At 42.8% G+C, this 27,958-nt stretch overlaps 1 protein-coding gene across 6 annotated transcripts in view; it reads right to left on the reverse strand.

Annotated features, from left to right (window-relative positions):
* EXOC2 (exocyst complex component 2) overlaps positions 1 to 27,958 on the reverse strand; it is a 272,621-nt gene that overhangs the window by 182,610 nt on the left and 62,053 nt on the right. For all 6 annotated transcript variants that reach the window (XR_009451902.1, XR_009451901.1, XM_059688403.1 and 3 more), the window contains exon 4: positions 3,548 to 3,674. Coding sequence is in view for 4 of the 6 variants with exons in the window: in XM_059688403.1 (XP_059544386.1) it covers positions 3,548 to 3,674 (127 nt within the window). In the remaining 2 variants the exon portion in view is untranslated. The remainder of the gene's footprint in view (positions 1 to 3,547; positions 3,675 to 27,958) is intronic.

Consider the following 27,958-nt stretch of genomic DNA (forward strand, 5'->3'; position numbering starts at 1 on the left):
TCCTGTTTCCTCGTATGTCTATTTCCTTCTTTCGAGTGAGAAAATTATAAAAACTTTAAACAGAGAAAAATGGTTACTGGATTTCCTTTCCCTGTCTGGAGGGTACTCCCAGTGTTTCCTGTTTCTAGAGATATCTTTGCCTTTCTTTGTCTCTATTTTCCAATTCTGTTAAAAAAAAAACAACAACAACAGAAGTTAACTTGTGGAGGACTGATGGTGAGCGGAGATCCCTGGCCATAGAAATACCTGTCAAGTGAAGATGCAACTAATTACCATGCAGTAGAAGTGACCAGTTTTGCATTTTTTAGCATTTATGTACGTTCTGTGGAATTCACTTTGAACTGGTTTTCCCATTAACTAATGAACTAATGAAAGCTCTGACACATGGTTCATTTTATATATGTATGAATCATGTCTTTACCTTTTCAAAAATTATCCTTTAATTAGCTGATGGCTGAGTTATTACTCAAACTTAAGAAACAGCTCAAAATAAATATCATTGCTAATTTTATCACGATTTAAGCTCTCTTTGAATTACTATACATAATATTCTCTTAAGATTTAAATACAATTTATTATCCTAACATCTTAATAGTCATTAAAAAAGAGTTTCTTTTTCTAAGTGGTAGAAAACTGAATAGAGTAGTACATGAAGAGCAAAAAATCGTGGTAATAATGACTAACATTTATGAAACACTTGCTAAGAGCGAAACACCATTCTAAGGCACTATTCACTCACTGACTCCTCACAAGCACCTTATAACACAGGCACTCCAACTAAAGCAAAAAGAAGTTAAATAACCTGCTCAAAGCATACTGCCAATAAGTGCTAGAGCTATAATTTAAACTGAGAGTTTGTCTCCAGACTAAATTGGACTATCTCACAAAGAAAAGAAAAAATTTTAAAGAGCTGAGTACTTTTAGTGCCATTATTCCTGGCACTAAATTAACAAAGGAATGTGTATTATTTTTCTGAAACCCATTTTTTTAAAATGCTATTAGAGTTTGGCCAGTTTGGCTCAGGGGTTGAGCATCAACCTATGAACAAGGAGATCGTGGTTCGATTCCTGGTCAGGGCACATGCCTGGGTTTTAGGCTCGATCACCAGTGTGGGACATGCAGGAGGGGCTGATCAATGATTCTCTCTCGTCACTGATATTTCTATCTCTCTCTCCCTCTCCTTTCCTCTCTGTTATCAATAAAAATATACATATTTTTAAAAATACTCTTGGAGAGAGTTCAAACCAAACATCTTCGTGGGTAACAGCAATAACAGGAACAATAAAGACAAAAGGTTAGAGGACATGAGAAAGTAAAAAGATCAAAAGAGGGGATAGGTTTTATGCCAAACTAAAATTTAAAGAAATTCATTTTATGATAGTAAACATCTAACTTGAACCTAACTTTGAGAGTTTTGTCTTACAGTTGTACAAAATTCATACGATATTCTTATACTCCTGTGCTCATATATAAAAATGGATCTTTATGAAAGAACCATCAAAAGGGCCCTCCTGCTCTACACTTCTTTTGTGGTGGACCTTGGAATGAAATTAACTGGCTTTTGAGAGTATTGAGGCAGGCCATTAAAAGTTTTATAATAAACTACAAAATCTATTCATGTTTGAACTGTGCTCAAATAAATATCTAGCAATTAGCATTGTTTTCTGGACTTTCTTGATTCTTAAACTCTTAACTTATAGAGCACTGAAATCCTTAAAACAGCTCCAGAATGACCCATACAGCCAAAGAGTTTCAAAGATGTGACCTAGAACAGCCCAAGCTCACTCAATGCTGTTACACCCCAGGATGGTTCAACACATGATAATGTCCCAAAGACAAACATTTAATGCCTTCTTCTCAGCTAGGGGTAAACCTCAGCAGGTGAAAAAGAAGCTTGGTATTTGAATTACTAATGATATTCAAGTGTAGGCTTCAAAATTAAATATATAGATTAGTGGAGAATTTTCTTCATTCATAGAAAAACCTAAAATAGAGCTATGGTTAAAATGTTAACAACGAATCTGTCACCTGCAGTGAGTGTTTATAGAGAAACACACTGTACATCATTTCATAAGCAGAATCACTAAGGCGAGAAAATAAGACACAATTAAGGTGTTAGAAGAAGTGATTAAGTAAGATTTAAGGATAAAGGTACTAATTATAAAAGTTCCTAAAAACATTATTCTAGGGATTAAGAAAATTCTAGATTTGATTACAAGACATCTTGAAAGAGATCACCTGCCACAATTCTAGGGAAGTAAGTCTAAATTAAGTATGAATTATAGGCAAAGGTTTAAAACAAAATGAAAGACTACAATGGGCTTAATTATTCTAAAAATTTTCCCCAAATACCAAGCACATGGAAAATCTTTTATTTCAAGTACCATCTAAATATTTAAACTTACCAACTCCAGAAAATACATTAATTCTCTTACTATTGAAAGTACTAGTTATTCAAATAACAAGTGCTATGGAACTGTAAACTGTGCAGCTACTATGAAAAACAGTATATGCATCCCTATGTTTATTGCAGCATTATTGACAAAAGCCAAGGTATAAAAGTAACCTAAGTGTCCATCAATGGACAGTGGATAAAGGAGATATGGTGTATATATGCACACACATACACAATGGAACCCTGGCCGGGTGGCTGACTTGGTTGAAGCATTGGCCCATGCACTAAAAGGCTGCAGGTTCAATCCCAGTTGAGGTACATATGTGAAGCAACTAATCAATGTTTCTCCCTCACATCAATGTTTCTTTTTCTCTCTTCCTCCCTCCCTCTCTCTCTCTCTAAAATCAATAAACATATTCTCGGGTGAGGATTAAAAAAAAATGGAATATTACTCAGCCATAAAAAAGAATGAGTCTTGCCACTTGTAACATAGATAGACCTAGAAGGTACTATGCTAAGTGAAAAAGCCAGACAGAGAAAGACAAATAGCTTTCATCTATGTGTGGACTCTAAAAACAAAATAAACAAAATAGAACAGACAAATAGATACAAAGAACAAACTGATGGTAGTCAGAGGGGAGAAGACTGGGGATATGTGCTGAAAACGTTAAGTGATTAAGAGGTATACAAAGTTTCAGTTACAAAATAAATAAATCATAGGATGTAATGTACAGCATAGGGAACACAGAGAATATCAAAATAACATTGTATGGTGACAGAAGGTTACTAGACTTGTCACGGTAATCACTTTGCAAGTATATATAGATATCAAATCACTGTGTTGTAACTTGAAACTAATATAATACTGTATGTCAACTATACTTAGATTTCTTAAAGTATTAGAGATTAAAAATAAGTATTAGTGGTTAAAATATATTTTTCTTCTTCACAAAATGTAAATTAAAAAACTACAGAGAGAAGTCGTTTGTGTCAAAAGTTTTCAATAATGGGAACTTCATTGGCAGCAAAGTTGACCAGGCTTCAGAAACAACATGATGTTTCCAGAGTTTGACTAAGTATATAAAACTTCTTACCAACTGAAAAAAAACAAAAACAAAAACAAAAACAAAATTAAGGGAAAAGGGTACTCACTTTTCAATCTCAATGCCAAGTGGATTAGCAGGACGTAGGGACAAGGGAGGAATTCCTTTATTCCTGTCAGTACGCATATCATAGTAATTCATTTCATCAACCCACACAGCAGACTGGTCCAAAATACCTACCAAAATGAGGAGTACATCCTTAGTAAAATATAGACACCTCCAGGTACTTTCTACTTTAGTTTTTAAGGATCTAAGGTAATTTTTAAGAGATTTGAGGATAAAGAGGCTCTAATTTTTTTAAAATGTCTGGTGGCTTAATTAAAAACACTAAAGTCCAAAAAATAAAATCAAACACTAAAATCTATTTTTAAAATGACAAAAATAATACCTACTGGCAAATTGTTTTGTTGTACATTACTCAATAGAAAAGACAAATTAAGCCTCTGATAAAAAGTTCTGCTAAAATTAATGTATTTTACCAAAAAAAAGTACAATTAATTTGGTAAATTCTACAATATATACAACAATTCCTTATATTAAAAAACTACTCAAAACACCTTCCAAGGAATACATAGCTTGTGTAATGGAACTGACTCAGATTTAGAAACTATGACTGAGCAGCATCTGTGAAAAAAATATGACCTCTGAAAATAGTTCTGTATCCTCTTCTGGGCTCTTTGTCATTCATCTTGGCATATAACTTACTAGTTTACCACCTCAGGACCTGGGTTACAAGAGAAAATGGGCAAAGTGCCAGTGAGCAGAGAAGAGCGGTTGAGGGCTGAGAAGGCTTCATGAAGGAAGGATATTTGATGCCAGGCAACTTCTAGATGTATGACCCTTTGTGATCCACTAATTTTATCAGTACCCACATTTCTTCCACAATCCAACAGGAGACTCTATGAGAGGTTATACTCAAGTCCAGATACTTCAAGTTCAGTTAGATAAGCCTTTATTGAGCCTACACTATGCTAGGCTCTGACGAAAAAATCAGAATAAAATTAGTAATTTCAATAAGTTTTCTTTGTCTGCTGTATAAAAATCACATAAAATGATGCTGGATTCTGTCAAAATGTTTAAAGTTCCTCATTTAACTTCACAGTTCCATTTTTTAAAATGTAATAGAAAAATGAGTAAATAAAAACAGTGATATTATACATATATTAGAGACGCGGTGCATGAAATTTGTGGACATGGGTGGGGGGGTCCCCTCAGCTCAGCCTGCACCCTCTCCAATACATGCCCCCCAGGGATCGGGCCAAAACCGGCAGTCTGACATCCCTCTCACAATCCTGGCCTGCTGGCTCCTTATCGCTCACCTGCCTATCTGTCTTGTCACCCCTAACTGCCCCCCTGCCAGCCTGATCGCCCCCTCACTGACTGTGTGCCGGCCTAGTCACCCCTAACTGCCCCTGCTGCCAGCCAGGTTGCCCCCAACTGCCCCCTCCCTGCCATCCTGGTAGCTCCTAACTGCTCCCTTGCTGGCCTGGTCACCCCTTACTGCCCCCCTCTGCCGGCCTGGTCGCCCCTAACTGCCCCCCCTGCCGGCCTAGTCGCCCCCAACTGCACCCCCCATACCGACCTGGTCACCCCTAACTTCCCCCCCACCAGCCTGGTCACCTCCTACTGCCCCCCTCTGCTGGCCTGGTCACCCCCAACTGTTGCCCCCAACTGCCCACCTCTATCGGCCTAGTTGCACCCAACTGCCCCCCTGCCGGCCTGGTCACCCTTCACGAACCCCCGCCAGCCCGGTCGCCCCATGCAGTCTGCTTGTTGAGTCGTCCCTCGCTAACACCCCTGCCAGCCTGATCGCCCCACGCAGCCTGCTTGTTCAGTAGTTAGGTGGTCCCTCACTCATGTCCCTGTTGGCCTGGTCATAGGCAGCCATACTGTGAGGGCGTGAGGGTTAATTTGCACATTACATCTTTATTATATAGGATATACATATGAATGCATGTATATATGTAAATTCCATTTTCAATTTCCCCTAAATTCCTTAAATTTCTATTTATAAAAAATATCTAGGAATTTAAGGAAGATATTGCTGCAGAAAAACTCTATACCCTCAGATAGAAAACAAAAACAATTTATAAAATTACTTACTTTTCTATACCAAAAGTACAGCCTGAGTTTAATTTAATTGCTCCGCTGATATTCCTACATTATACAAATCCTAGAGGCCCAGTGCACAGATTCGTGCACCGGTGGGGTCCCTCGGCCTGGCCTGCGGGGACTGTCCGAAACTGGCAGTCCTATATCCCCTGAGGGATGTACTAGTGTGCAAAGCGGCAGCCAGCCAGGGAAGAGCCCGAGCCAGGCTGGGCACAGCGCCGCTCCTGCTCATCCCAGCCCCACTGCACCTGCCGCTGCCATCGCTCTGTAGACTTGCTACTACTCCACTGCGGTCTTAGTGCGCCCGCCCTAGGGCGATATCCGTGCACCCATGAGTGAAAAGCGGCCACAGGCTCGCACCCAGTCAGTCCCAATTCTGGTCCATATGGGGGAGGGGCATGTAGGAGGCGTGTCCACAGGAGAGGTTCGCACTGCCGCAGTGGCACTCCCACTGTGGGAGAACACTCACCACCAGGGGGAAGCTTCTGCATTGAGCGTCTGCCCACTGGTAGTCAGTGCATATCATAGCTATGGGTCGAGCGGTCGCTTAGGTTTTTATCTATATACTAGAGGCCTGAGGCACTAAATCAGTGCAAGAGTAGGCCTTCCTTACCTGGCTACCATTACCGGCTTCCCTCTGGCAACCGGGACCCAGGCTTCTCTCCAGCACCTGGGACCTGGGCTTCCCTCCGGCTACTGGCAGGCACCCAGGACCCAGGCTTCCCCTGCAGCCCTGACTTCCTCTGAAAGGACGTCCAGTCTAATTAGTATATTATGCTTTTATTATTATAGATATAAAAGGCTAATATGCAAAGTGTCCACTCAGGAGTTCAACCAGGAGATGGGGAGTTCATTCGCTTGCTATGACGTGCACTGACCACTAGGGGGTGGCGCAGAATGAAGGAAGGCCCCGGCCAGCAGCTGGAAGGCCCCAATCGGCCCTGATCACCAGCCAGGCCTAGGGAACCTACCTGTGAAGGAATTTCGTGCACCAGGCTGGTAGTATATATAGATTAATTAAGTACTAACCAAGTACAAGATAGTATAGAACCAAAAAAAAATAAATATGACTATTATTTTAAGAGAGGGGATGGCCATGCTTAGCAATAGCTATGAGAAAAATAAAAAGTATTGGTTAGCAGCATGGCAGCCAATACATGACGGTCAAGGTCTCTCCCCTTAAAGTTATAAATTGGACAGCTATAATTCAACAAAGGATTGATTCCCTGATAACACAGAAACACATTGTGCATTGAGACATCTAAAGGAGGGTGCATCTCAGTTAACAATGGAGAAAGGAGAGGGAGGGGACAAGACAGAGATGGAAGTTCTGGGCACTACTTGTAGAGGCTTCTTAACAGTGAAGGGGTGAAGTACTATCACCACTGGACAAAAAGGAAGGGCAGACACAGCAATGGGGCCTCAGTAGCTGACAGACATTGAGGCTGGGCCCAGAGTCAGGGGCAGAAAAACTGTGCAAAGTCAAAGAACACCACAGCCAGCCAGTACCAGACAAAGGATTTCTCATATGCGGGAACCAGCCCACACCTGTGGCCTGCCTGACAGGCTGAAATCCTTACTTGGAAGATTTTTAAAGGGCTGAAAAAACTTCCAGAGTAAGTGGTCTGTACTCATCGTAGCTAATTACACAAGGAAGAGCAGAACCTTGGATTCATGAAACCACTTCCCCATCAAACCCTCTTGCACCCATCTCTATACAAATAGGTCCTAGGTTGAGGCAGCTGGGGTCAACTCAGACAGAACAGCTTGACTGGCAGCTTCTGGCTACCTGAATGAAGCACTGAGAACATTCAGAAGACCCACAGCCCACCACTTTGAATCCATAGGAGTGTTGCCCCAAGACTCAGGTTGGGCAAGGTTACCCCACCTCCTCAAGAAATACCAGGAATATTCCATGGCCCAGGCTATAATGCTGCACAAAGATCCTAAAAGCCCCAGCAGTGCAGAGAAAATTAAAACTTGTGCTTTAGCACCACCTACTGTAAAACAAAAGAAAGAAATCTACTTATCAACCTGCAGCTAAACACTGATGTCAAATACTTTTTTAAAAAGTTTTCATTCCCACAAATGCGCAGGCAGAGAAATAATCCATCAAGTACAAGGAATAACCAAGGTAACAAGGGAGGTCAGAAAGAAAATTAAAAATCTCCAAAAAATAAACTTAAGACAGGACACTGTGATTTAAATAACAGAGAATTCAAGATTGCAGTTCTAAAAGAACTCAAGGATAAGAAAATTCAGAAAAGCAATTCAGTGATCTCAGAAATAAAATATATGAACAAAAGAAATATTCACCAAAGAGACTGAAACTAAAAGAGAACAAAACATAAATTCTGCAGCTGAAGAAATCATAAAAACAAAGAATAATGAACTAGCAAGGTTAGGCAATATAGCTGACCTGACAGAGGAGTGAATTACTGATATAGAAAACAGTAATCTAGAGACCTGGACAGGTGTGGAAGGACACACTGAACATTGAATCTGAGGGGCCCTTTATTTCTTGTGGGAACATGTGTTGGTGAGCAGAAAGGGGGCTAGACAGTAGGTCCAGGAGGGAGATCAGCCCTTCCCACCTGGAACACAGGGGAGGTCCCTCTATCCTACCAGCAAAACAGCTACTTCTGACCCAATCTGCAGCAAGGGGGAACAGTCCAAGGAAGGAAATCTGTGCCCCTTCAATTGACAGAGAGGAGGTGCCAGCAAACCAGACAGAGCAGAGGCATTAGAAAGAGAGGGAGTGCCCAGCACTCCGTCCTACAAGGTACTGGTACCACCTCCAGCACAAGTCCAGCCAAGACCAGGATACCTCCACAGAGCCCAGCTCCCTGGGGAAAGAGAGTATAGTTCAGAGCAGGGATAATTAAGGCATATGATTGGAGGCAGACCCAGCCTCTGGGCTAATGAGTCACTGCCCACTGGACTACTAGGGGCTTCAAACTTCAGACCTCAATCAGGTTGCCCAGGGACAGAAAGGGACAGTGACCTACACCAGGGACCAGGTTAGACACACCAAGGGACCAGATTCAGTATCACAGCAGTGTGTGAATGTGTGTGGTTTTGTTTTTTGGTTTGTAAGTGGACTTTTTGTTTTTTGTTTGTTCCTTATTTTAATTCTTCTTTTTTTCTTGCATATCTCTAATTTCTCTCTTCCCTTTGATTCTATTATACTTTTGTCTATTCTTATTGTTATTAATTTTTTTTTCATTTTTCTCTCTTTTCTCATTTTTCCCCATTTTACTTTTTTGGATCTGTATCTTATATCCATTATCACTACAATTTAAATTCATTATTATTATTTCATTTATTTTCTGTTTCCATTCTTTTTTCCTCCTATACTACTTCTTTAAGCTTTCTCTTTGCTTCCATATAACCACATATTTTTTTTTTTTAGTCTTCTTTCTTTCTCTTTCTTTATATCCCCTCTGAATCTTTGGGTCATGTGTCTTTTAGTATTCTTTTTATTTCTTCTTTGTTTTGCTTTCTCTTCTTTTTCCTTTTTAGTCTTTCCTGTTGTTGATACATTGAGTAATTTGATTTTTGTGGTATTTTTGGTTTTCCTGATGTGTCTGATTCTGTTCTGTTGGCACATGTATAACAAACAGCTGGCACAACAATGTTGGGGTTGAACCTCACTGGCAACAGGTCAGAGGGGAGATCCCTTCCACAAATGGGACATCAACAATCAAGTCCCAGTTACAACAGGAGAGCCCAAATAACACACACAAGGAGCATTCCTTCAGAGCATCCAGGTGAACCAAGAGACTACACCACTGGATCCCTCAAGACACTTTCTACATAATGCTATCCCAAAAAGACTGGGAAGCATTAACAGTTTTATCGAATACTTAGAAACAAATGCAAAAGGACAGCGAAAATAAGGAGACAAAGAAGCACCCCCCCAAATGAAGGAAAAGAAGTAATATCCAGAAAAAGAACTAAATAAGATGGAGGCAAGGAACCTATCAGACATAGAGTTCAAAGCAATGTTTATAAAAAAAACTAGAGGCCCGGTACACAAAAATTTGTCCGGTCGGGGGGTTCCCTCAGCCCGGCCTGTGCCCTCTCGCAGTCTGGGACCCCTTGGGGGATGTCTACCTGCTGGCTTAGGCCCGCTCCCTGGAGGATCGGGCCTTAGCTGGCAGGAAGACATCCCTCTGGCAGCCCGGGAGCCCTCGGGGGATGTCCACTTGCCAGCGGGGAGCAGGCCTAAGCTGCAGTCGGACATCCTTAGCACTGCTGAGGAGGCGGGAGAGGCTCCCACCACCACCACTGTACTGGCAGCCATCAGCCTGGCTTGTGGCTGAGCAGAGTTCCCCTTGTGGGAGCGCGCTGACCACCAGGGGGCAGCTCCTGCATTGAACATCTGCCTCCTGGTGGTTAGTGAGTGTCATAGTGACCAGTCATTCCCAGTCTTTCTGCTGTTAGGGTCAATTTGCATGTTACCCTTTTATTATATAGGAATGCCTGGCCAGCCCTGGTGAGGAGCTGATGGCTGTTTGCAGGCTGGCCCAGCCCCTTCAGGGTGGGGGTCCTGCTAGGGTGCCTGGCCTGCCTGGGTGAGGAGCTGATGGCTATTTGCAGGCTGGCCACAGCCCCTTCAGTGTAGGGGTCCCCACTGGGGTGCCTGGCCAGCCTGGATGAGGGGTTGAGGGCCATTTTCAGACTGGCCACACCCCCTTCAGGGTTGGGGCGGGGCGTCCTGCTGGGTTGCCTGGCCAGTCTGGGTGAGTGGCTAATGGCAGTTTGCAGACTGGCCAAGCCCCCCAGCAGGGACCCTCACCCCATGAGGGTGTGGCCAGCCTGGGTGAGTGGCTGACAGCTGTTTGCAAGCTGGCCACAGCCCCTTCAGGGTGGGGGTCCCCCCTGGGGTGCCTGGCCAGCCTGGGTGAGGGGCTGATGGCGATTTGCAGACTGGCCACAGCCCCTTCAGTGTGGGGTCCCCACTGGGGTGCATGGCCATCATGGGTGAGGGGCTGAGGGCCATTTGCAGGCTGGCCACAGCCCCTTCAGGGGGCGGGGGGGTCCTGCTGGGGTGCCTGGCCAGTCTGAGTGAGGGACTGAGGGCCGTTTTCAGGCTGGATAAGCCCCCCAGCGGGGACCCTTACCCCATGAGGGTGTGGCCAGCCTGGGTGAGGGGCTGATGGCTGTTTGCAGGCTGGCCACAACCCCCAGCCACCCAAACTCCCAGTGGAGGCTGGCTGGAAGCAGGTATCTGGGATTTATTTGTCTTCTATAATTGAAACTTTGTTGCCATGAGTGGAGGCCTCAACCGGCTCAGGGCTGGCAGGAAGCTGGGCTTCCTTCATCTCCCAGACAACCAAGCCTCCTGCTTGCTCCAGCTCCTTGGCTGTCGGCCGCCATCTTGGTTGCATTAATTTTCATATACTCGCTCTGATTGGCTGGTGGGCGTGGCTTAGGGCGCAGCGAAGGTACGGTCAATTAGCATCTTTGTATTTTATTAGTGTAGATGCTTAAAGAATTTATTACAAATTACAAAAGCATGAAAAAGGAACTAGAGGCCATGAACAAGAACCAGACAAATGAAAAATGATATATCTGACAACAAGAATACACTAAAAGAAATTAAAAGTAGACTGGATGAAGCAGAGAACTGAATCAGCAATTTGAAAGACAAGGTAGCAATAAATACACAATTATAGCAGAAAATAGAAAAAAAAGAATTAAAAAGCAGAAAGATAGCTTAAGGGATCTCTGGGATAACATGATATGTAACAACAACTGCATTATAGGAATACCAGAAGGAAAAGAAGAAGAGCAAGGTACAGAGAACCTGTTTAAAGAAATACTGACAGAAAACTTCCCCAAACTGGAGAAGGAAAATGTCACAGGAGTTCAGGAGGCACAGAAAGTCCCAGTCATGATGAACCCAAAGAGACCCACACCTAGACACATCATAATTAAAATGGCAAACATTAAAGAGAAAGAAGGAATCTTAAAGGCAGCAAGAGAGACAGAAAATTACCTATAAAGGAATTTCCATTAGACTGTCAGATGACTTCTCAACAGAAACACTTCAGGCCAGAAGGGAGAAGCATGAAGTACTCGATATAATAAAAAGCAAGTGCCTAAATCCAAGACTACTGTATCCAGCAAGGCTATCATTTAAAGTTGAAGGTGAAATAAAAAGCTTTCCAGACAAAAGTAGGTTGAAGGAGTATTATTACCATCATGCAAGAAATATTAAAGGAAGGAGGAAGAAGAGGAGGAGGAGGAGGGGAAGGAGGGGGAGGAGGGGGAGGAGGGGGTAAAAGAGGGAGGAGGAGGAGGAGATGAAGAGGAGGGGGAAGAAGAGGAGGAGGAGGAAGAAGAAGAAAAGGAAAGAGGAACATAGGCATAAAGAAAATAAAAATGGTAATAAATAAGTAGCCATCAATAATAACCTTAAATGCAAATGGATTAAATGCTCCAATCCAAAGACATAGGGTGACTGAATGGATAAGAAAAGATGACCCATATATATATATGTTGTCCACAAGAGACCCACCTCAGAAAAAAAGATATACATAGACAGAGTGAAGGGATTGAATAATATATTCCATGAAAAGGAAAAAAAATACCTGGAGTAGCAATACTCATCAGACAAAACACACTTCAAAACAAAGGCATAACAAGTCAAGGATGTCTGCTTTCACTACTCTTATTTAACACTAGAGGCCCGGTGCACAAAAATTTGTGCACTCGGGGTTGGGAGAGGAGGTCCCTCAGCCTGGCCTGTGCCCTCTCACAGTCTGGGACCCATCAGGAGATAAGGACCTGCTGGTTTAGGCCTGCTCCCGGGTGGCAGAGGGCAGGCCTAATCCTAGGTGTAACCCCTGGTCGGGCTCAGAGCAGGGCCCATTGGGGAGTTGGGGCCCCGCCTCCTGTCATGCACAGAGCAGGGCGGATTGGGAGGTTGCGATGCCACCCTCAGTCATGCTCAGGGTAGGGCTGATTGGGGGGTTGGGGCACCACCCCCTGGCACACTCAAGGCAGGGTCCATAGGGAGGTTGCAGCGCCACTCCTGTCATGCACAGAGCAGGGCCGATCAGAGGGTTGGAGCTCCGCACCCTGTCACACTGATCCCGGTGCTGGGAAGCCTCCCTGCTCCGCTGATCACCGGGGCCGGGAGGCCTCTCGGCTCCGCTGATCACCGGGGCCGGGAGGCCTCTCGGCTCCGCTGATCACAGGGGCCGGGAGGCCTCTCGGCTCCGCTGATCACCGGGGCCGGGAGGCCTCTCGGCTCCGCTGATCACCGGGGCCGGGAGGCCTCTCGGCTCCGCTGATCACCGGGGCCGGGAGGCCTCTCGGCTCCGCTGATCACCGGGGCCGGGAGGCCTCTCGGCTCCGCTGATCACCGGGGCCGGGAGGCCTCTCGGCTCCGCTGATCACAGGGGCCGGGAGGCCTCTCGGCTCCGCTGATCACCGGGGCCAGGCCTCTCGGCTCCGCTGATCACCGGGGCCGGGAGGCCTCTCGGCTCCGCTGATCACTGGGGCCGGGAGGCCTCTCGGCTCCGCTGATCACCTGGGCCGGGAGGCCTCTCGACGCCGCTGATCACCTGGGCTGGGAGGCCTCTCGGATCCACTGATCACCGGGACCGGGAGGCCTCTCGGATCCACTGATCACCGGGGCTGGGAGGCCTCTGGACTCTGCTGATCCCAGGCCCTGAGGCCTCTCTGCCCTGCTGCTTCAGGGCTGTTTGGCTTCGCTCTGCTTGGAGCCTGAGTATGCAAATTAACCGCCATCTTTTAGCTTCTATAATTAAAACATTGTATCTTTTGGAGTTGTTGCTTCAGGAGCTCAGAGCCCTGCAGCTGCGGGGATCCTTGACTTTCTCCATCACTGGGGCAACCAAGCCTCCTATTCTCAGCTGCCTGGCTGCCAGCCGCCATCTTGGCTGACAGTTAATTTGCATATCTCGCTGATTAGCCAATGAAAAAGGTATCGGTTGTACGCCAATTACCATTTTTCTCTTTTATTAGTATAGGATGATACTGGTAGAAAAAAGAGATAAAAGGCATACAAATTGGAAAGGAGGAAGTAAAACTGTGATTACTCGTAGATGACATGATATTGTACAAAGAAAACCCTAAAAACTCCACCAGGAAACCACCAGGCTTAATAAATGAATTTGGCAAGGTAGCAGGATACAAAATCAACATCCACAAATTTATGGCATTTTTATACAACAATAACGAAATCTCAAAAAGAGAAACTAAAAAAACAATTCCATTTACCACTGCAACAGCAACAAAATAAGATACTTAGGAATAAACTTAACCAACTGGGGGTAAAAGACCTGTATTTGGAAAACTATAGGACATTGAAAAAAAGAGAGGAAGATATAAACAAATGGAAGCATACACCATGTTCATGGATTGGAAGAATTAAATCATTATACTGTCTCTACTACCCAAAGTAATCTACAGATTCAACGCAATCCCTATTAAAATACCAATGGCATACTTCACAGAGCTAGAACAAACACTCCAAAAATGGATATGGAACCATAAAAGACCCCGAATAGCTACAGCAATCTTGAGAAAGAAGAACGAAGTAGGAGGAATCACAGTACTGGATATCAAACTATACTAACAAAGTCATTGTAATCAAAACAGCCTAGTACTAGTACAACAACAGGCAGATAGACTAATGGATCAGAACAGAGACCCCAGAGAAAATGACCCACACCATTACGGTCGATTAATATTTGACAAAGGAGGCAAGAACATACAGTGGAGTAAAGACAGTCTCTTCAACAAGTGGTGCTGGGAAAACTAGACAGACACATACAAAAAGATGAAACTAAACCACCAACTTACTTCATATATAAGAATAAACTAAAGGTGGATGAAAGCCTTAAATGTAAGGCATGAAACCATAAAAATCTCAGAGAACATAGGAAGTAAAATCTCAGACATCTCAAGTAGCAGTAAGTCTATGTATACATCTCCTAGGGCAGTGGTCGGCAAACTCCAGCTAGCGAGCCACATGTGGCTCTTTGGCCCTTTGAGTGTGGCTCTTCCACAAAATACCGACTTCTGCGCATGGGCCACGAAGTTTCAATCGCACTGTACATGCGCGCTTGCATGTGGTATTTTGTGGAAGAGCCACACTCAAGGGGCCAAAGAGGGGCATGTGGCTCGCGAGCCGCAGTTTGCCGACCACTGTCTAGCAGCCGTGGGCAAACTACGGCCCACGGGCCGGATCCAGCCCGTTCGGCTGTTCTATCCAGCCCGCGGAGCCGAAAGAGCGGAGGGTTCTCTTGCTCTCCCCTCCGCTCCTTCACCAGCAGCAGTGTTAACATGGCAACATCGGGAAACACAGCCGCAGCTCCTTCTTCTGAGTCCATTTTAAGAACCCATTGTGGCCCTCGAGTCAAAAAGTTTGCCCACCCCTGGCTAGGGCAAAGGAAAACTAGGAGAAAATAAACAAATGGATCTACATCAAAAGGCTTCTGCATAGCAAAAGAAACCACCATCAGAATGAAAAGGGAATCCACTGAATGGGAGGACATATTTGCTAATGATACATCTGGTAAGGGGTTAATATCCAAAATATATAAAATACTCATACAACTCAACAAAAGGAAGACAATACAATTAAAAAATGGGCAGTAGACCTGAATAAACATTTCTCCAAAGAGGACATTAAAAATGGCCAAGAGACATATGAAAAAATGCCCAATGTCACTAATCATCGGAGAAATGAAAATTAAAAACACAATGAGATTTCAACTCACACCTCTCAGAATGGCTATCATCAAAAAATCAACAAACAACAAGTGAGGTGAGGATGTGGAGAAAAGGGAACACTAGTTCACTGCTGATGAGAATGCATATTGGTGCAGCCACTATGGAAAACAGTATGCAGTTTCCTCAAAAAATTAAAATTGGAACTTCGCTTTGACCCAGCAATCCCACTTCTCGGAATGTATCCTAAACCCCAAAACACCAATCATAAAGAATATATGTACCCCTACGTTCATGGCAGCATTATTTACAATAGCTAAGATTTGGAAACAGCCCAAGTGCCTATCAGTAGATGAGTGGATAAAAACACTGTTGGACATTTACACAATGGAATACTATGCAGCTGTACAAAAATGGAATACTATGCAGCTGTATAAAAATGGAATACTATGCAGCTGTACAAAAAGAGGGATCTCCTACCCTTTGGGACAGCATAAATGGACCTGAAAAATATTATGCTAAGTGAAATAAGCCAATCTGAAAAAGACAAGTATAATATGATCTCACTTATTTGTGGAATCTAATAAACAGAATGAACTGACCAGCAAAATAAGACCCGAAGCCTGGAGGCATGGATCAGACTGACTTACCTTGATGTGGGGTTGAGGAGACAGAAGAGATAAACCAAAGAACTTAAATACTTATATGCATAGCCCATGGACACCGGCAATAGGGTAGTGAAGACCTGGGGGGACGGGTAGGGGCTGGGGGCGGGGGAGGGAAGAAAAAGGAACATATCTATAATACTATCACCAATATATTAAAAATATGTGTGTATGTGTGTGTGTGTGTGTGTGTGTGTGTATATATGTATATATATATATATATATATATATATATATATATACACACACACACACACACATATATACATACATACATACATATACACACTAGAGGCCCGGTGCACAAAAATTTGTGCACTCCGGGGGGAGGGGGGGTCCCTCAACCCGGCCTGTGCCCTCTAGCAGTCTGGGACCCCTTGGGAGATAATGACCGGCTGGCTTAGGCCTGCTCCTGGGTGGCAGAGGGCAGGCCCAATCCCTAGGTGCAGCCCCTGGTCGGGGTCAGAGCAGGGCCGATTGGGGAGTTGGGGCGCCGCCCCCTATCATGCACAGAGCAGGGCGATCTGGAGGTTGCGATGCCACCCTCAGTCACACTCAGGGTAGGGCCGATTGGGGGTTTGGGGCACCGCCCCCTGTCACACTCAAGGCAGGGTCGATGGGGAGGTTGCAGCGCCACCCCCTGTCACGCACAGAGCAAGGCCCATCAGGGGGGTTGGGGCTCTGTACCCTGTCACGCACAGAGCAGGGCCAATCAGGGGGTTGGGACGCCGCCCTCTATCACCCACAGAGCAGGGCCGATCAGGGGATTGGGGCACCGCCACTCTCACACTCAGGGCAGGACCGATGGGGAGGTTATGGCTCTACGCCATCACACACAGAGCAGGGCCCGTGGGGGGTGGGGTGGGTGGGGCGCCGCACCCTGTCACACACAGAGCATAGCTGATCAGGGGGTTGGGGCGCCGCACCTTGTCACACACAGAGCCGCAGGGCGATCAGGGGGTTGGGGCGCCTTCCCCTGTCAGGAACAGAGCAGGGTGGATAGGGAGGTTGTGGCCCCGCCCCCTGTCACACACAGAGCCGCAGGGCCTTCAGGGGATTTGAGCGCTGCCCCCGTCACACTGATCCCGGTGCCCGGAGGCCTCGCGGCTCAGCTGATCCCGGTGCTGGGAGGCATATTACCCTTTTACTATATAGGATAGAGGCCTGGTGCATGGGTCGGGGCCAGCTGGTTTGCCCTGAAGGGTGTCCTGGATCAGGGTGGGGGTCCCCACTGGGGTGCCTGGCCAGCCTGGGTGAGGGGATGATGGCTGTTTGCAGCTGGTCACACATCCTTCAGGGTGGGGGTCCCCACTGGGGTGCCTGGCCAGCCTGGGTGAGGGGATGATGGCTGCTTGCAGCTGGTCACACACCCTTCGGGGGAGGGGGGAGGTCACCACTGGGGTGCCTGGCCAGTCTGGGTGAGGGGCTGAGGGCTGTTATCAGGCTGGGGGTGACGGAAGCTCCCAACCGCTCCTTTTTTTCTTTTTTCTTTTTTCTTTTTTTATTCTGGGCCAGCTTTAGCTTTGAGGCTTGGCTCCAGCTCTTCGGCCTCCGCTGCTGAAAGTAGGTTTCTGGCCTTTGCTTAGAATGTTGCAATCCTGCTGGCTGAAGCCTGGCAGACTAAAGCAGGTTTCTGGGGTTTTGTTTAGCTTCTATATTTGTTACATAGTTGCTTAGAGTTGCAGCTCAGAGGCCTGCTGCGGCAGGCAGGGCACGTTGGAGTCCTCCGTCACTGAAGCAAGCAAGCCTCATGTTAGTTTCAAGCTGCCTGGCTGCCGGCCACCATCTTGGCTGGCAGTTAATTTGCATATTGCCCTGATTAGCCAATGGGAAGGGTAGCGGTTGTATGCTAATTACATGTTTCTCTTTTATTAGATAGGATAACCTTCCTAGATAGAATCATGAAAAATTAAAAAATCTAAATAAACTAATCAATAGTATGGAAATTTCAAGTCATTAAAAACTTCCCAAAAGGTAATAGTCCAGGACCAAATGGATTCAGTGAATTCTACTAAACATTCAAAAAAAACTTAATACCTATCCTTTTCACTCTTCCAAAATATTAAAAAAGAGGCAAAAATTCCTAACTCATTTTATGAGGCCAACATTACCCTGATACCAAAAACAGGTAAGGAAAACATACACACACTCAAATTATAGGCCAATATCTCAAATGAAAACAGATGCAAAATTCCTAAACAATTAACTAGCAAATTGAATACTACAATACATTAAAAATTGGAGACGGAAGATGGCGGCGATATAGGCAGACGCGTCCCAGGTCGTGTCCCGGAGCAAATGGAGTGAGCAGCTGAAACTAGGAACACTCACACCGAATTGGCGAAATTGCTCAGCTGGTGAGAGGGTTTGCAGCCGGGAAGAGCAGAACTCCCCTGGAAAGGTAAAAAAACCAGGGATTTGGGCAGGAAAGTTTGCCAGACCTCTGAGCCCAGAGAGTCGGAGGGAGACCATGTGGCAGACAGCCGCGTCCCTTGGGACAGGCACAGCCCCTGAAGGGGGGAAAGGAGAACCACGGGATTCCTGGCGCCGCCGGGGGAATTGAGATCTGGGTTCTGTGATCATGGAGGACTGAGCCTAAAGGGGGCAGCCTGAAGAGCTGACCTGACCATGCAGTCCCGGTAAGAGAAGAAGCTTACAGAAACCAAGCCTTCCCCGTTTCCGCGGCCGGCGTTTGTTTGTTTGTTTTCACTGAATCCTGTTTATGGGACATTTTGGATACAGACACTCACCTGTGCTGAAGAGAGGGAGAGTGTGCGGAGGAGCGGAATCTGGGGAGAGACTGGGGAAAGAGGGGGAGCCAGGAGAGGTGGCAGTGAATTGAGTGCTGAGACACCCCTGAGCCCAGGACTGGTGCAGCCATCCTCTCCAGAGAGTGAGACTCCTCCCCCCAGCCCCCAGGCAAGGAGCACAGCCACACCCAGATTCCACCCTGTAGGAGATCAAGGATTAAGATAACCTGATCAGCCGAAACCGGTTTGGCTCAGTGGATAGAGCGTCGGCCTGCGGACTGAGGGGTCCCAGGTTCGATTCCAGTCAAGGGCATGTACCTGGGTTGCGGGCACATCCCCAGTAGGAGATGTGCAGGAGGCGGCTGATCGATGTTTCTCTCCGATCGATGTTTCTAACTCTCTATCTCTCTCCCTTCCTCTCTGTAAAAATATCAATAAAATATATAAAAAAAAAAAAAAAAAAAAAAGATAACCTGATCAGTCCCTGGGAGTTAACAGGGCCTGGCCTATAGAGGGATTTTCAATCCCAGCAACAACATAGCGCCGGTAACTAACTATTACGCAGTCAGCTCTGGGCAGTGAACTTACACTGGACAGAGAGGCCCTATAGCCTCAGAGGCCAACCCCAGAACACTGCCACCCAGAGGCTGACCCACAAACTGACTCTTTGCTAAACACAAAATAAGGCAGTCTGGGAAATAAATGCAGCATGCTTTAAAATAAGGACTGTGGTTTACAACACAGAGGAACAGTATATCGCAGGGAAACTCAACACTCTCCTGAATACCTGGAAGGTCTAAGGCGAGCCACACTGAAGAATAGAAGAAACGAAGGACCTTCACTACTGCAATTTTTTTTTTCTTTTTTCACTTTTTAACTAAGAAACCAATATTTTTCTTTTTTTTTTTCTGTTCTTTTTTTTTTCTCTTTTCTTCTTTTTCCATCACCTGATTTTACCCTTTTAATTACTACCTTCTTATTTTTAACCAGTATTATTACTGCTATCATTTTACCATTTTTTAAAGTGCCATTTTATTTTTTCTTTATTTTATTTTGGGATTAGTGTTCTCCATTCTATTTTCATCATTATATTATTGGTTGTTTCTAGTTTGCATTCATATCCAGGGAGCTGTTGCTGGAATTTGTTGGGATTAATGGCTGTTCTATAGGAGTATTCTCCTCATATAAAAAGTCTCTTCCCCTCTTCCACTTCATTCTCTCTTTTTGCTCTTTTTTTTTTTCTCTCTTTTCTTTTCTCGCTTTTATTTTCCCCCCTTCTTTTTCCCAATTTCATTTTTGCACTTCTTTTTTTGGTCCCTACTTTTCTTTTCTTTTTTCTCTTTTATCTTTTTCTCTACCTTCTTCCTTATCCCCTAATCTCTTAATTCAGGTGGTCACCTTTAATTGGGGTTATTAATATCGTGAATATATTTGTGTATAGTGCCTGGTACGTGGTGCCTTGTTGTGTTGTATTTTGTGCCTTTAAATCAACGCAGCAGATCCAAGCAACAGCAACCTCCTGAGCACCACATCCTCTGCTGAGGAACAGCAGCTGTACGTGAAACCTCGCCCCACCAGCCAGAAGAGCCACCACAGCTGTGAACAGCACCCACCAGAGGAGCTGCTGCCAACTGAAGAGCAGCTGCTAACGCAACCGCCCGAAGAGCAACCACAGACCAAGGAGTCACTGCCACCAAGGGAGCAACCACTGAACGACTCAACGTCTAGATATGTCAGTGAGATCAAACATGCGTAGACAAAAAAAACCCCAAAGGAAAGAGAAGGAGGACTCTCCAGAAAAGCAGCTAAGTAATACAGAGGCATGCAACATGACAGATAAAGAATTCAGAATAAGGGTCCTAGAGTGCATAAACCGGATGGAGGAAAAAATCGACAACCTCTGCAAGAAGCAAGAAGAAACAGATGAAAAAAATCGATAACATATGGAAGAAGCTAGAAGAAACAGATGAAAAAATCAACAACTTAAGTAAGACCCAAGAAGAAATGAAGAGTGATATAGCTGCAATAAAAACTCCATTGAAAGTATCAACAGTAGACTAGGAAAAGCGGAGGACCGAATTAGTGAATTAGAAGACAAGGAAGCAAAACACACCCAAAATGTACTGCAATTGGAGAAAAAAATTAAAAGACAGGAGGAGAGCCTAAGGGAGCTTTGGGACAACATGAAATGAAACAACATACGAATAATAGGAGTACCAGAACAACAGAAGGATGAACAAGGATTAGAAAACCTACTCGAAGAAATAATATCAGAAAACTTTCCTGAGGTGGGGAAGAAAAAAGTCACACAAGCCCAGAGAGTCCCAAACAAGGTGAACCCGAAAAGACCCACACCAAGACACATCATAATCACCATGGCAAATGTTCAGGACAAAGAGAGAATCTTACAGGCTGCAAGAGAGAGACGGAAAGTTACATACAAGGGATCTCCCATTAGATTGTCAAATGATTTCTCAACAGAAACACATCAGGCCAGAAAAGAATGGACTGAAATTTACAAAGTGATGCAAAGCAAAGGACTGAATACAAGAATACTCTATCCAGCAAGGCTATCATTCAAACTTGAAGGGGAAATAAGAAGCTTCACAGACAAAAAAAGGCTAAGGGAGTTTGTCACCACCAAGCCAGCAATGCAAGGAATGCTAAAGGGACTGGTATAAGAAATAAAAAGCTCAGAAAGAAAACAGCCACACAAAAAAAGAAATGGCTACAAACAAGTACCTTTCAATAATAACTTTAAACGTAAACGGACTAAATGCTCCAAACAAGACATCGAGTGGCTGAATGGATAAAAAAACATGACCCATACATCTGCTGTCTACAAGAAACCCACCTCATTAGAAGGGACTCACACAGACTGAAAGTGAAAGGATGGAAAAATATCTTTCAGGCAAATGGAAAGGAAAAGAAAGCTGGGGTAGCAATACTTATATCGGACAAAATAGACCTCAGAGTGAAGGCCATAACAAGAGAAAAGGAAGGCCACTTCATAATACTAAAGGGATCAATACAACAAGAAGATATAACCCTGGTAAACATATATGCACCCAATGCAGGAGCACCCAAATTCATAAAAAAACTCCTGGAAGATATCAAAGGAGAGATCGACAACAATACAATCATAGTAGGAGACTTTAATACACCACTGACAGCACTGGATAAGCCCTCTAAACAAACAATCAGCAAAGATACAGCAATCCTAAATGACTCACTAGATCAGATGGACTTAATAGACATCTTCAGAACACTTCACCCCAAAGCCAGGGAATACACATTCTACTCAAATGCTCATAAGACATATTCAAAAATAGACCATATATTGGGTCACAAGCAAAGTATCCCCAAATTCAAGAAGATTGAAATCATAAAAAGCGTCTTCGCAGACCACGATGGCATAACATTAGAAATAAACTACAATAAAAACAACCCAAAATACTCAAACACCTGGAAGCTGAATAGCATGCTATTAAATATCGATTGGGTTACCAATGAGATCAAAGAAGAAATTAAAAACATCCTGGAAACTAATGACAATGAAAACACAACAATACAAAACCTATGTTACACAATGAAAGCAGTCCTGAGAGGGAAGTTTATAGCTCTACAGGCCTATCTCAAAAAACAAGAAAAAATGGCAGTAAATCATCTAACTCTACAACTCAAAGAATTAGAAAGAGAGCAACAAGAAAACCCCAGAGTGAGCAGGAGGAAGGAGTTAATAAAGATTAGAGCAGAAATAAATGACATAGAGACCAAAAAAACAATACAGAAAATCAATGAAACCAAGAGCTGGTTCTTTGAAAGGATAAACAAGATTGACAAACCTCTAGCCAGTCTCACCAAGAAGCAGAGAGAGAGGACCCAAATAAATAAAATCAGAAATGATAGAGGCGAAATAACAACAGACCCCACAGAAATACAAATGATTGTTAAAAAATACTATGGACAGCTCTACTCCAACAAACTAGACAACCTGGAGGAAATGGACAAATTCCTAGAAAAATACAACATTCCAAAACTCAATCAGGAAGAATCTAAAAATCTCAACAGGCCAATAACTATGGAAGAAATTGAAGCAGTCATCAAAAAGCTTCCATCAAACAAAAGCCCAGGACCAGACGGCTTCACAGGGGAGTTTTACCAAACATTCAAGGAAGAACTAAAACCTATCATCCTCAGACTACTACAAAAAATTCAAGAGGAAGGCACACTTCCAAGCTCATTCTATGAAGCCAGCATCACCCTAATACCAAAACCAGGTAAAGACAACACAATGAAAGAGAATTACAGGCCAATATCCCTCATGAACATAGATGCCAAAATCCTCAACAAAATCTTAGCAAATCGGATCCAGCAGTACATCAGAAAGATCATACACCATGACCAAGTAGGATTTATCCCAGGGATGCAAGGATGGTACAATATCCGAAAATCAATAAACGTGATACATCACATAAACAAATTGAAAGAAAAAAACCACATGGTCTTATCAATTGATGCAGAAAAAGCATTTGACAAAATTCAACACCCATTTTTGATAAAAACTCTCAGCAAGGTGGGAGTAGAAGGATCATACCTCAACATAGTAAAAGCCATATATGACAGGCCCACAGCTAACATCATACTCAACGGACAAAAACTAACACCATTTCCCCTAAGAACAGGAACAAGACAGGGAAGCCCCCTCTCACCACTCCTGTTCAACATAGTACTGGAAGTGTTAGCCATTGCAATTCGGCAAGAAGAAGAAATAAAAGGCATCCAAATTGGAAAAGAGGAAGTAAAACTGTCCTTATTTGCAGACGACATGATATTATACATACAAAACCCTAGAGATTCCATCAAAAAGCTATTAGACCTAATACATGAATTTGGCAATGTAGCAGGATACAAAATTAACACCAAGAAATCTGAGGCATTTATATACACCAATAGTGAACTTTCAGAAAGAGAGATTATAAAAACAATCCCGTTTACCATTGCACCAAAAAAATTGAGCTACCTAGGAATAAACTTAACTAAAGAGGTAAAAGACCTCTACTCAGAAAACTACAGGACGTTGAAAAAAGACATAGAGGAAGATATAAACAGATGGAAGAACATACCGTGTTCATGGATTGGTAGAATCAACATCATTAAAATGTCCATACTACCCAAAGCAATCTATAAATTCAACGCACTTCCCATTAAAATACCAACGGCATACTTCAGAGATCTAGAACGAACTTTCCAAAAATTCATCTGGAATAAAAAAAGACCCCGAATAGCTGCAGCAATCCTGAAAAAGAACAAAGTAGGTGGGATCTCAATACCAGATATCAAGTTGTATTACAAAGCCACTGTTCTCAAAACTGCCTGGTACTGGCACAAGAATAGGCATATAGATCAATGGAATAGAATAGAGAGGCCAGAAATCGGCCCGAACCAATATGCTCAATTAATATTTGACAAAGGAGGCAAGAACATACAATGGAGCCAAGATAGTCTCTTCAGCCGAAACCGGTTTGGCTCAGTGGATAGAGCGTCAGCCTGCGGACTGAGAGGTCCCAGGTTCGATTCCGGTCAAGGGCATGTACCTTGGTTGCAGGCACATCCCCAGTAGGAGGTGTGCAAGAGGCAGCTGATCGATGTTTCTCTCTCATCGATGTTTCTAACTCTCTATCTCTCTCCCTTCCTCTCTGTTAAAAATCAATAAAATATATTAAAAAAAAAAGATAGTCTCTTCAATAAATGGTGTTGGGAAAATTGGACAGATATATGCAAGAAAATGAAACTAGACCACCAACTTACACCATACACAAAAATAAACTCAAAATGGATAAAGGACTTAAATGTATGACAGGAAACCATTAAAATTCTAGAAGAATCCAAAGGCAACAAAATCTCAGACATATGCCGAAGCAATTTCTTCACTGATACAGCTCCTAGGGCACTTGAAACGAAAGAGAAAATGAACAAATGGGACTACATCAAAATAAAAAGCTTCTGCACAGCAAAAGAAACCATCAACAAAACAACGAGAAAACCCACTGTGTGGGAAAACATATTTGCCAATGTCATATCTGATAAGGGCCTAATCTCCAAAATTTATAGGGAACTCATACAACTTAACAAAAGGAAGATAAACAATCCAATCAAAAAATGGGCAAAGGACCTAAATAGACACCTTTCAAAAGAGGACATTCAGAAAGCCAAGAGACATATGAAAACATGCTCAAAGTCACTAATCATCCGAGAGATCCAAATCAAAACAGCAATGAGGTACCATCTCACACCTGTCAGACTGGCTATCATCAACAAATCAACAAACGACAAGTGCTGGAGAGGATGTTGAGAAAAAGGAACACTTGTGCACTGCTGGTGGGAATGCAGACTGGTGCAGCCACTATGGAAGACAGTATGGAGTTTCCTTAAAAAACTGAAAATGGAACTCCCATTTGACCCTGTGATCCCACTTCTAGGAATATATCCCAAGAAACCAGAAACACCAATCAGAAAGGATATATGCACCCCTATGTTCATAGCAGCACAATTCACCATAGCTAAGATCTGGAAACAGCCTAAGTGCCCATCAGTAGATGAATGGATTAGAAAACTGTGGTACATCTACACGATGGAATACTATGCTGCTCTAAAAAGGAAGGAACTCTTACCATTTGCAACGTCATGGATGGAACTGGAGAGCATTATGCTAAGTGAAATAAGCCAGTCAATAAAGGAAAAATACCACATGATCTCACTCATTCATGGACAATAGAGACCATTATAAACTTTTGAACAATAATAGATACAGATGCAGAGCTGCCTCAAACAGATTGTCAAACTGCAGCGGGAAGGACGGGGAGGGTTGGGGGGCAGGAGGTAGGGGGGTAAGAGATCAACTAAAGGACTTGTATGCATGCATATAAGCATAACCAATGGACATAAGACACTGGGGGATAGGGGAGGCTAGGGGACTGTCTAGGGTGGGGGGATAAAATGGTTACATATGTAATACCCTTTGTAATACTTTAAGCAATAAAAAAAATATATATATATATAATATATCACAATCAATTGGGATTCAGTCCAGGGGTTCAAGGATGGTTCAATATATACAAATTGATGAATGTGAGATGCCACATTAACAAAATAAGCAATAACTATGATATGATCATATTAAAAACTACAGAAAAGCATTTGACAAGATACAACATTCATTTATGATTAATAAAATTCTCAAGAAAATGGGTATAGAAGAAATTACTTAAACATAATAAAGACTATATATGATAAACCCTCAGCTAATATATTCAATGGTAAAAAAACGGAAAGCTTTTTCCTCTAAGATCAGGAACAATACAAGGATGTCCACTTTCACCAAACTGGGAAGAAGTAAAATAGTCATTTTTTGCAGAGGACATAATTTTTTATAAGTATTAGAAACAATAAGTAAAGTACAATAAAGTTGCAGGATACAGTGTAAAAAAATTATTGCATTCCTATATACTAACAATTAAATTTCATGGGAAAAATTGAAACAATTCCATTTTGCAATTGCAACAAAAAGAATAAAATATCTAGGAATAAACTTAAAGGATATGAAGGACCTATAAACTGAAAACTACTAGACACTGTTGAAAGAAATTGAAGACAACACAAAGAAATGGAAAGATATTCCATGTTCATGAATTAAAAGAATTAACATAGTTAAATGGGCATATTACCTAAAGCAATATACAACCCTAATGCAATCCCCATCAATATCCCAATGGCATTATTCAAAAAAATAGAACCAATAAAATCCTAAATTTGTACAGAACCACAGAAGACCCTGGATAGCCAAAGCAATTCTGAAAAGAACACAGCTGGAGGTATCACATTCCCTGATTTCAAGTGATACTACAAAGCTACAATAATCAAAAGAGCATGGTATTTGCAAAAAAGCAAACAGACAAAATAAAACAAATACATGAACCAATGGAACAAAATCAAGAGTCCAGAAATAAACCCTTATGTATGGGCAACTAATTTTCAACAAAGAAGCCATAAACTTATAGAGGAGAAAAGGAAGGCTCTTCAATAAATAGTGATAAGAAAATTAGAAAACAACATTCAAAAGAATGAAACTAGATTGGTATGTGACACTGCTACTTTACACAAAAAGTAACACAAAGTAGATCTAATAGATAAATATAAGACCTAAAACATTAAAATACATAAAAGGCAGGTACTGGGTCTCAGAGAGGATTTTATGAATTTGATCCCAAAGGCAAAGGAAGTAAAGCAAAAATAAATAAATGAATGGGACAATATCAAACTAAAAAGCTTCTGAACATAAAAATGAAACCATAAACAAAACAAAAAGGCAACTCACTGAATGGGAAAAATTATTTGCAAAGAATACCTCCAATAAGGGGCTAATATCCAAAATATATAAAGAAGTCATACAACTCAATAACAACAAAAATAACAACTGTTCCAATTAAAAAATGGGCAGAAAACCTGATCTGACTCTTTTCCCAAAAAGACATACAAATGGTCAACAGATATTTGAAAAGATGCTAAATTTCACTATTTATAAGGGAAATGCAAATCAAAACCACAATGAGATAGCTTCCACTTGTCAGAATGATTATTATCAACAAAACAAGAATAACAAGTGTTATAGAGGTTGTTGAGAAAAGGGGACCCTCATACAGTGCTGGTAGAAATTTTTTTTAATTATTTAAGATTAAATTTATTGGAATAACACTGATAAAATTATATAGGTTCAAGTGTACCAGTCTATGATAAATGTCTTATCTGTAGATTGCATTGTGTGCTCACCACCCAAAGTGAAATCTTATTCCATCACCATGTATTTGACCTCCTTTACGGTCCCCACAATTTTCATTTCCTCTGGTAACCACCAAACTGTTGTCTGTGTCTATAAGTTTTTGTTTGTTCATTTTTCTTTTTGTTCATTTGCTGCTTTTAGTTTTATATGCCACATATGCATGAAATCATATCATATTTTACTTTTTCTGTCTAATTTATTTCACTTAGCATGATATTCTCAAGATCTATTCGTGTTGTCACCACTATGAAAAACAGTATGGAGGTTCCTTAAAAAATTAAGAATAGAGCTAGCATATGACCCAGCAATCTCTATTCTGGGTAATTCCTAATAATTTGAAAATATTTATGCATAAAGATATATGTACCCCCATGTTCATCATA

The sequence above is a fragment of the Myotis daubentonii genome, chromosome 3, assembly GCF_963259705.1.
Source record: "Myotis daubentonii chromosome 3, mMyoDau2.1, whole genome shotgun sequence".
NCBI lineage: Eukaryota > Metazoa > Chordata > Mammalia > Chiroptera > Vespertilionidae > Myotis > Myotis daubentonii.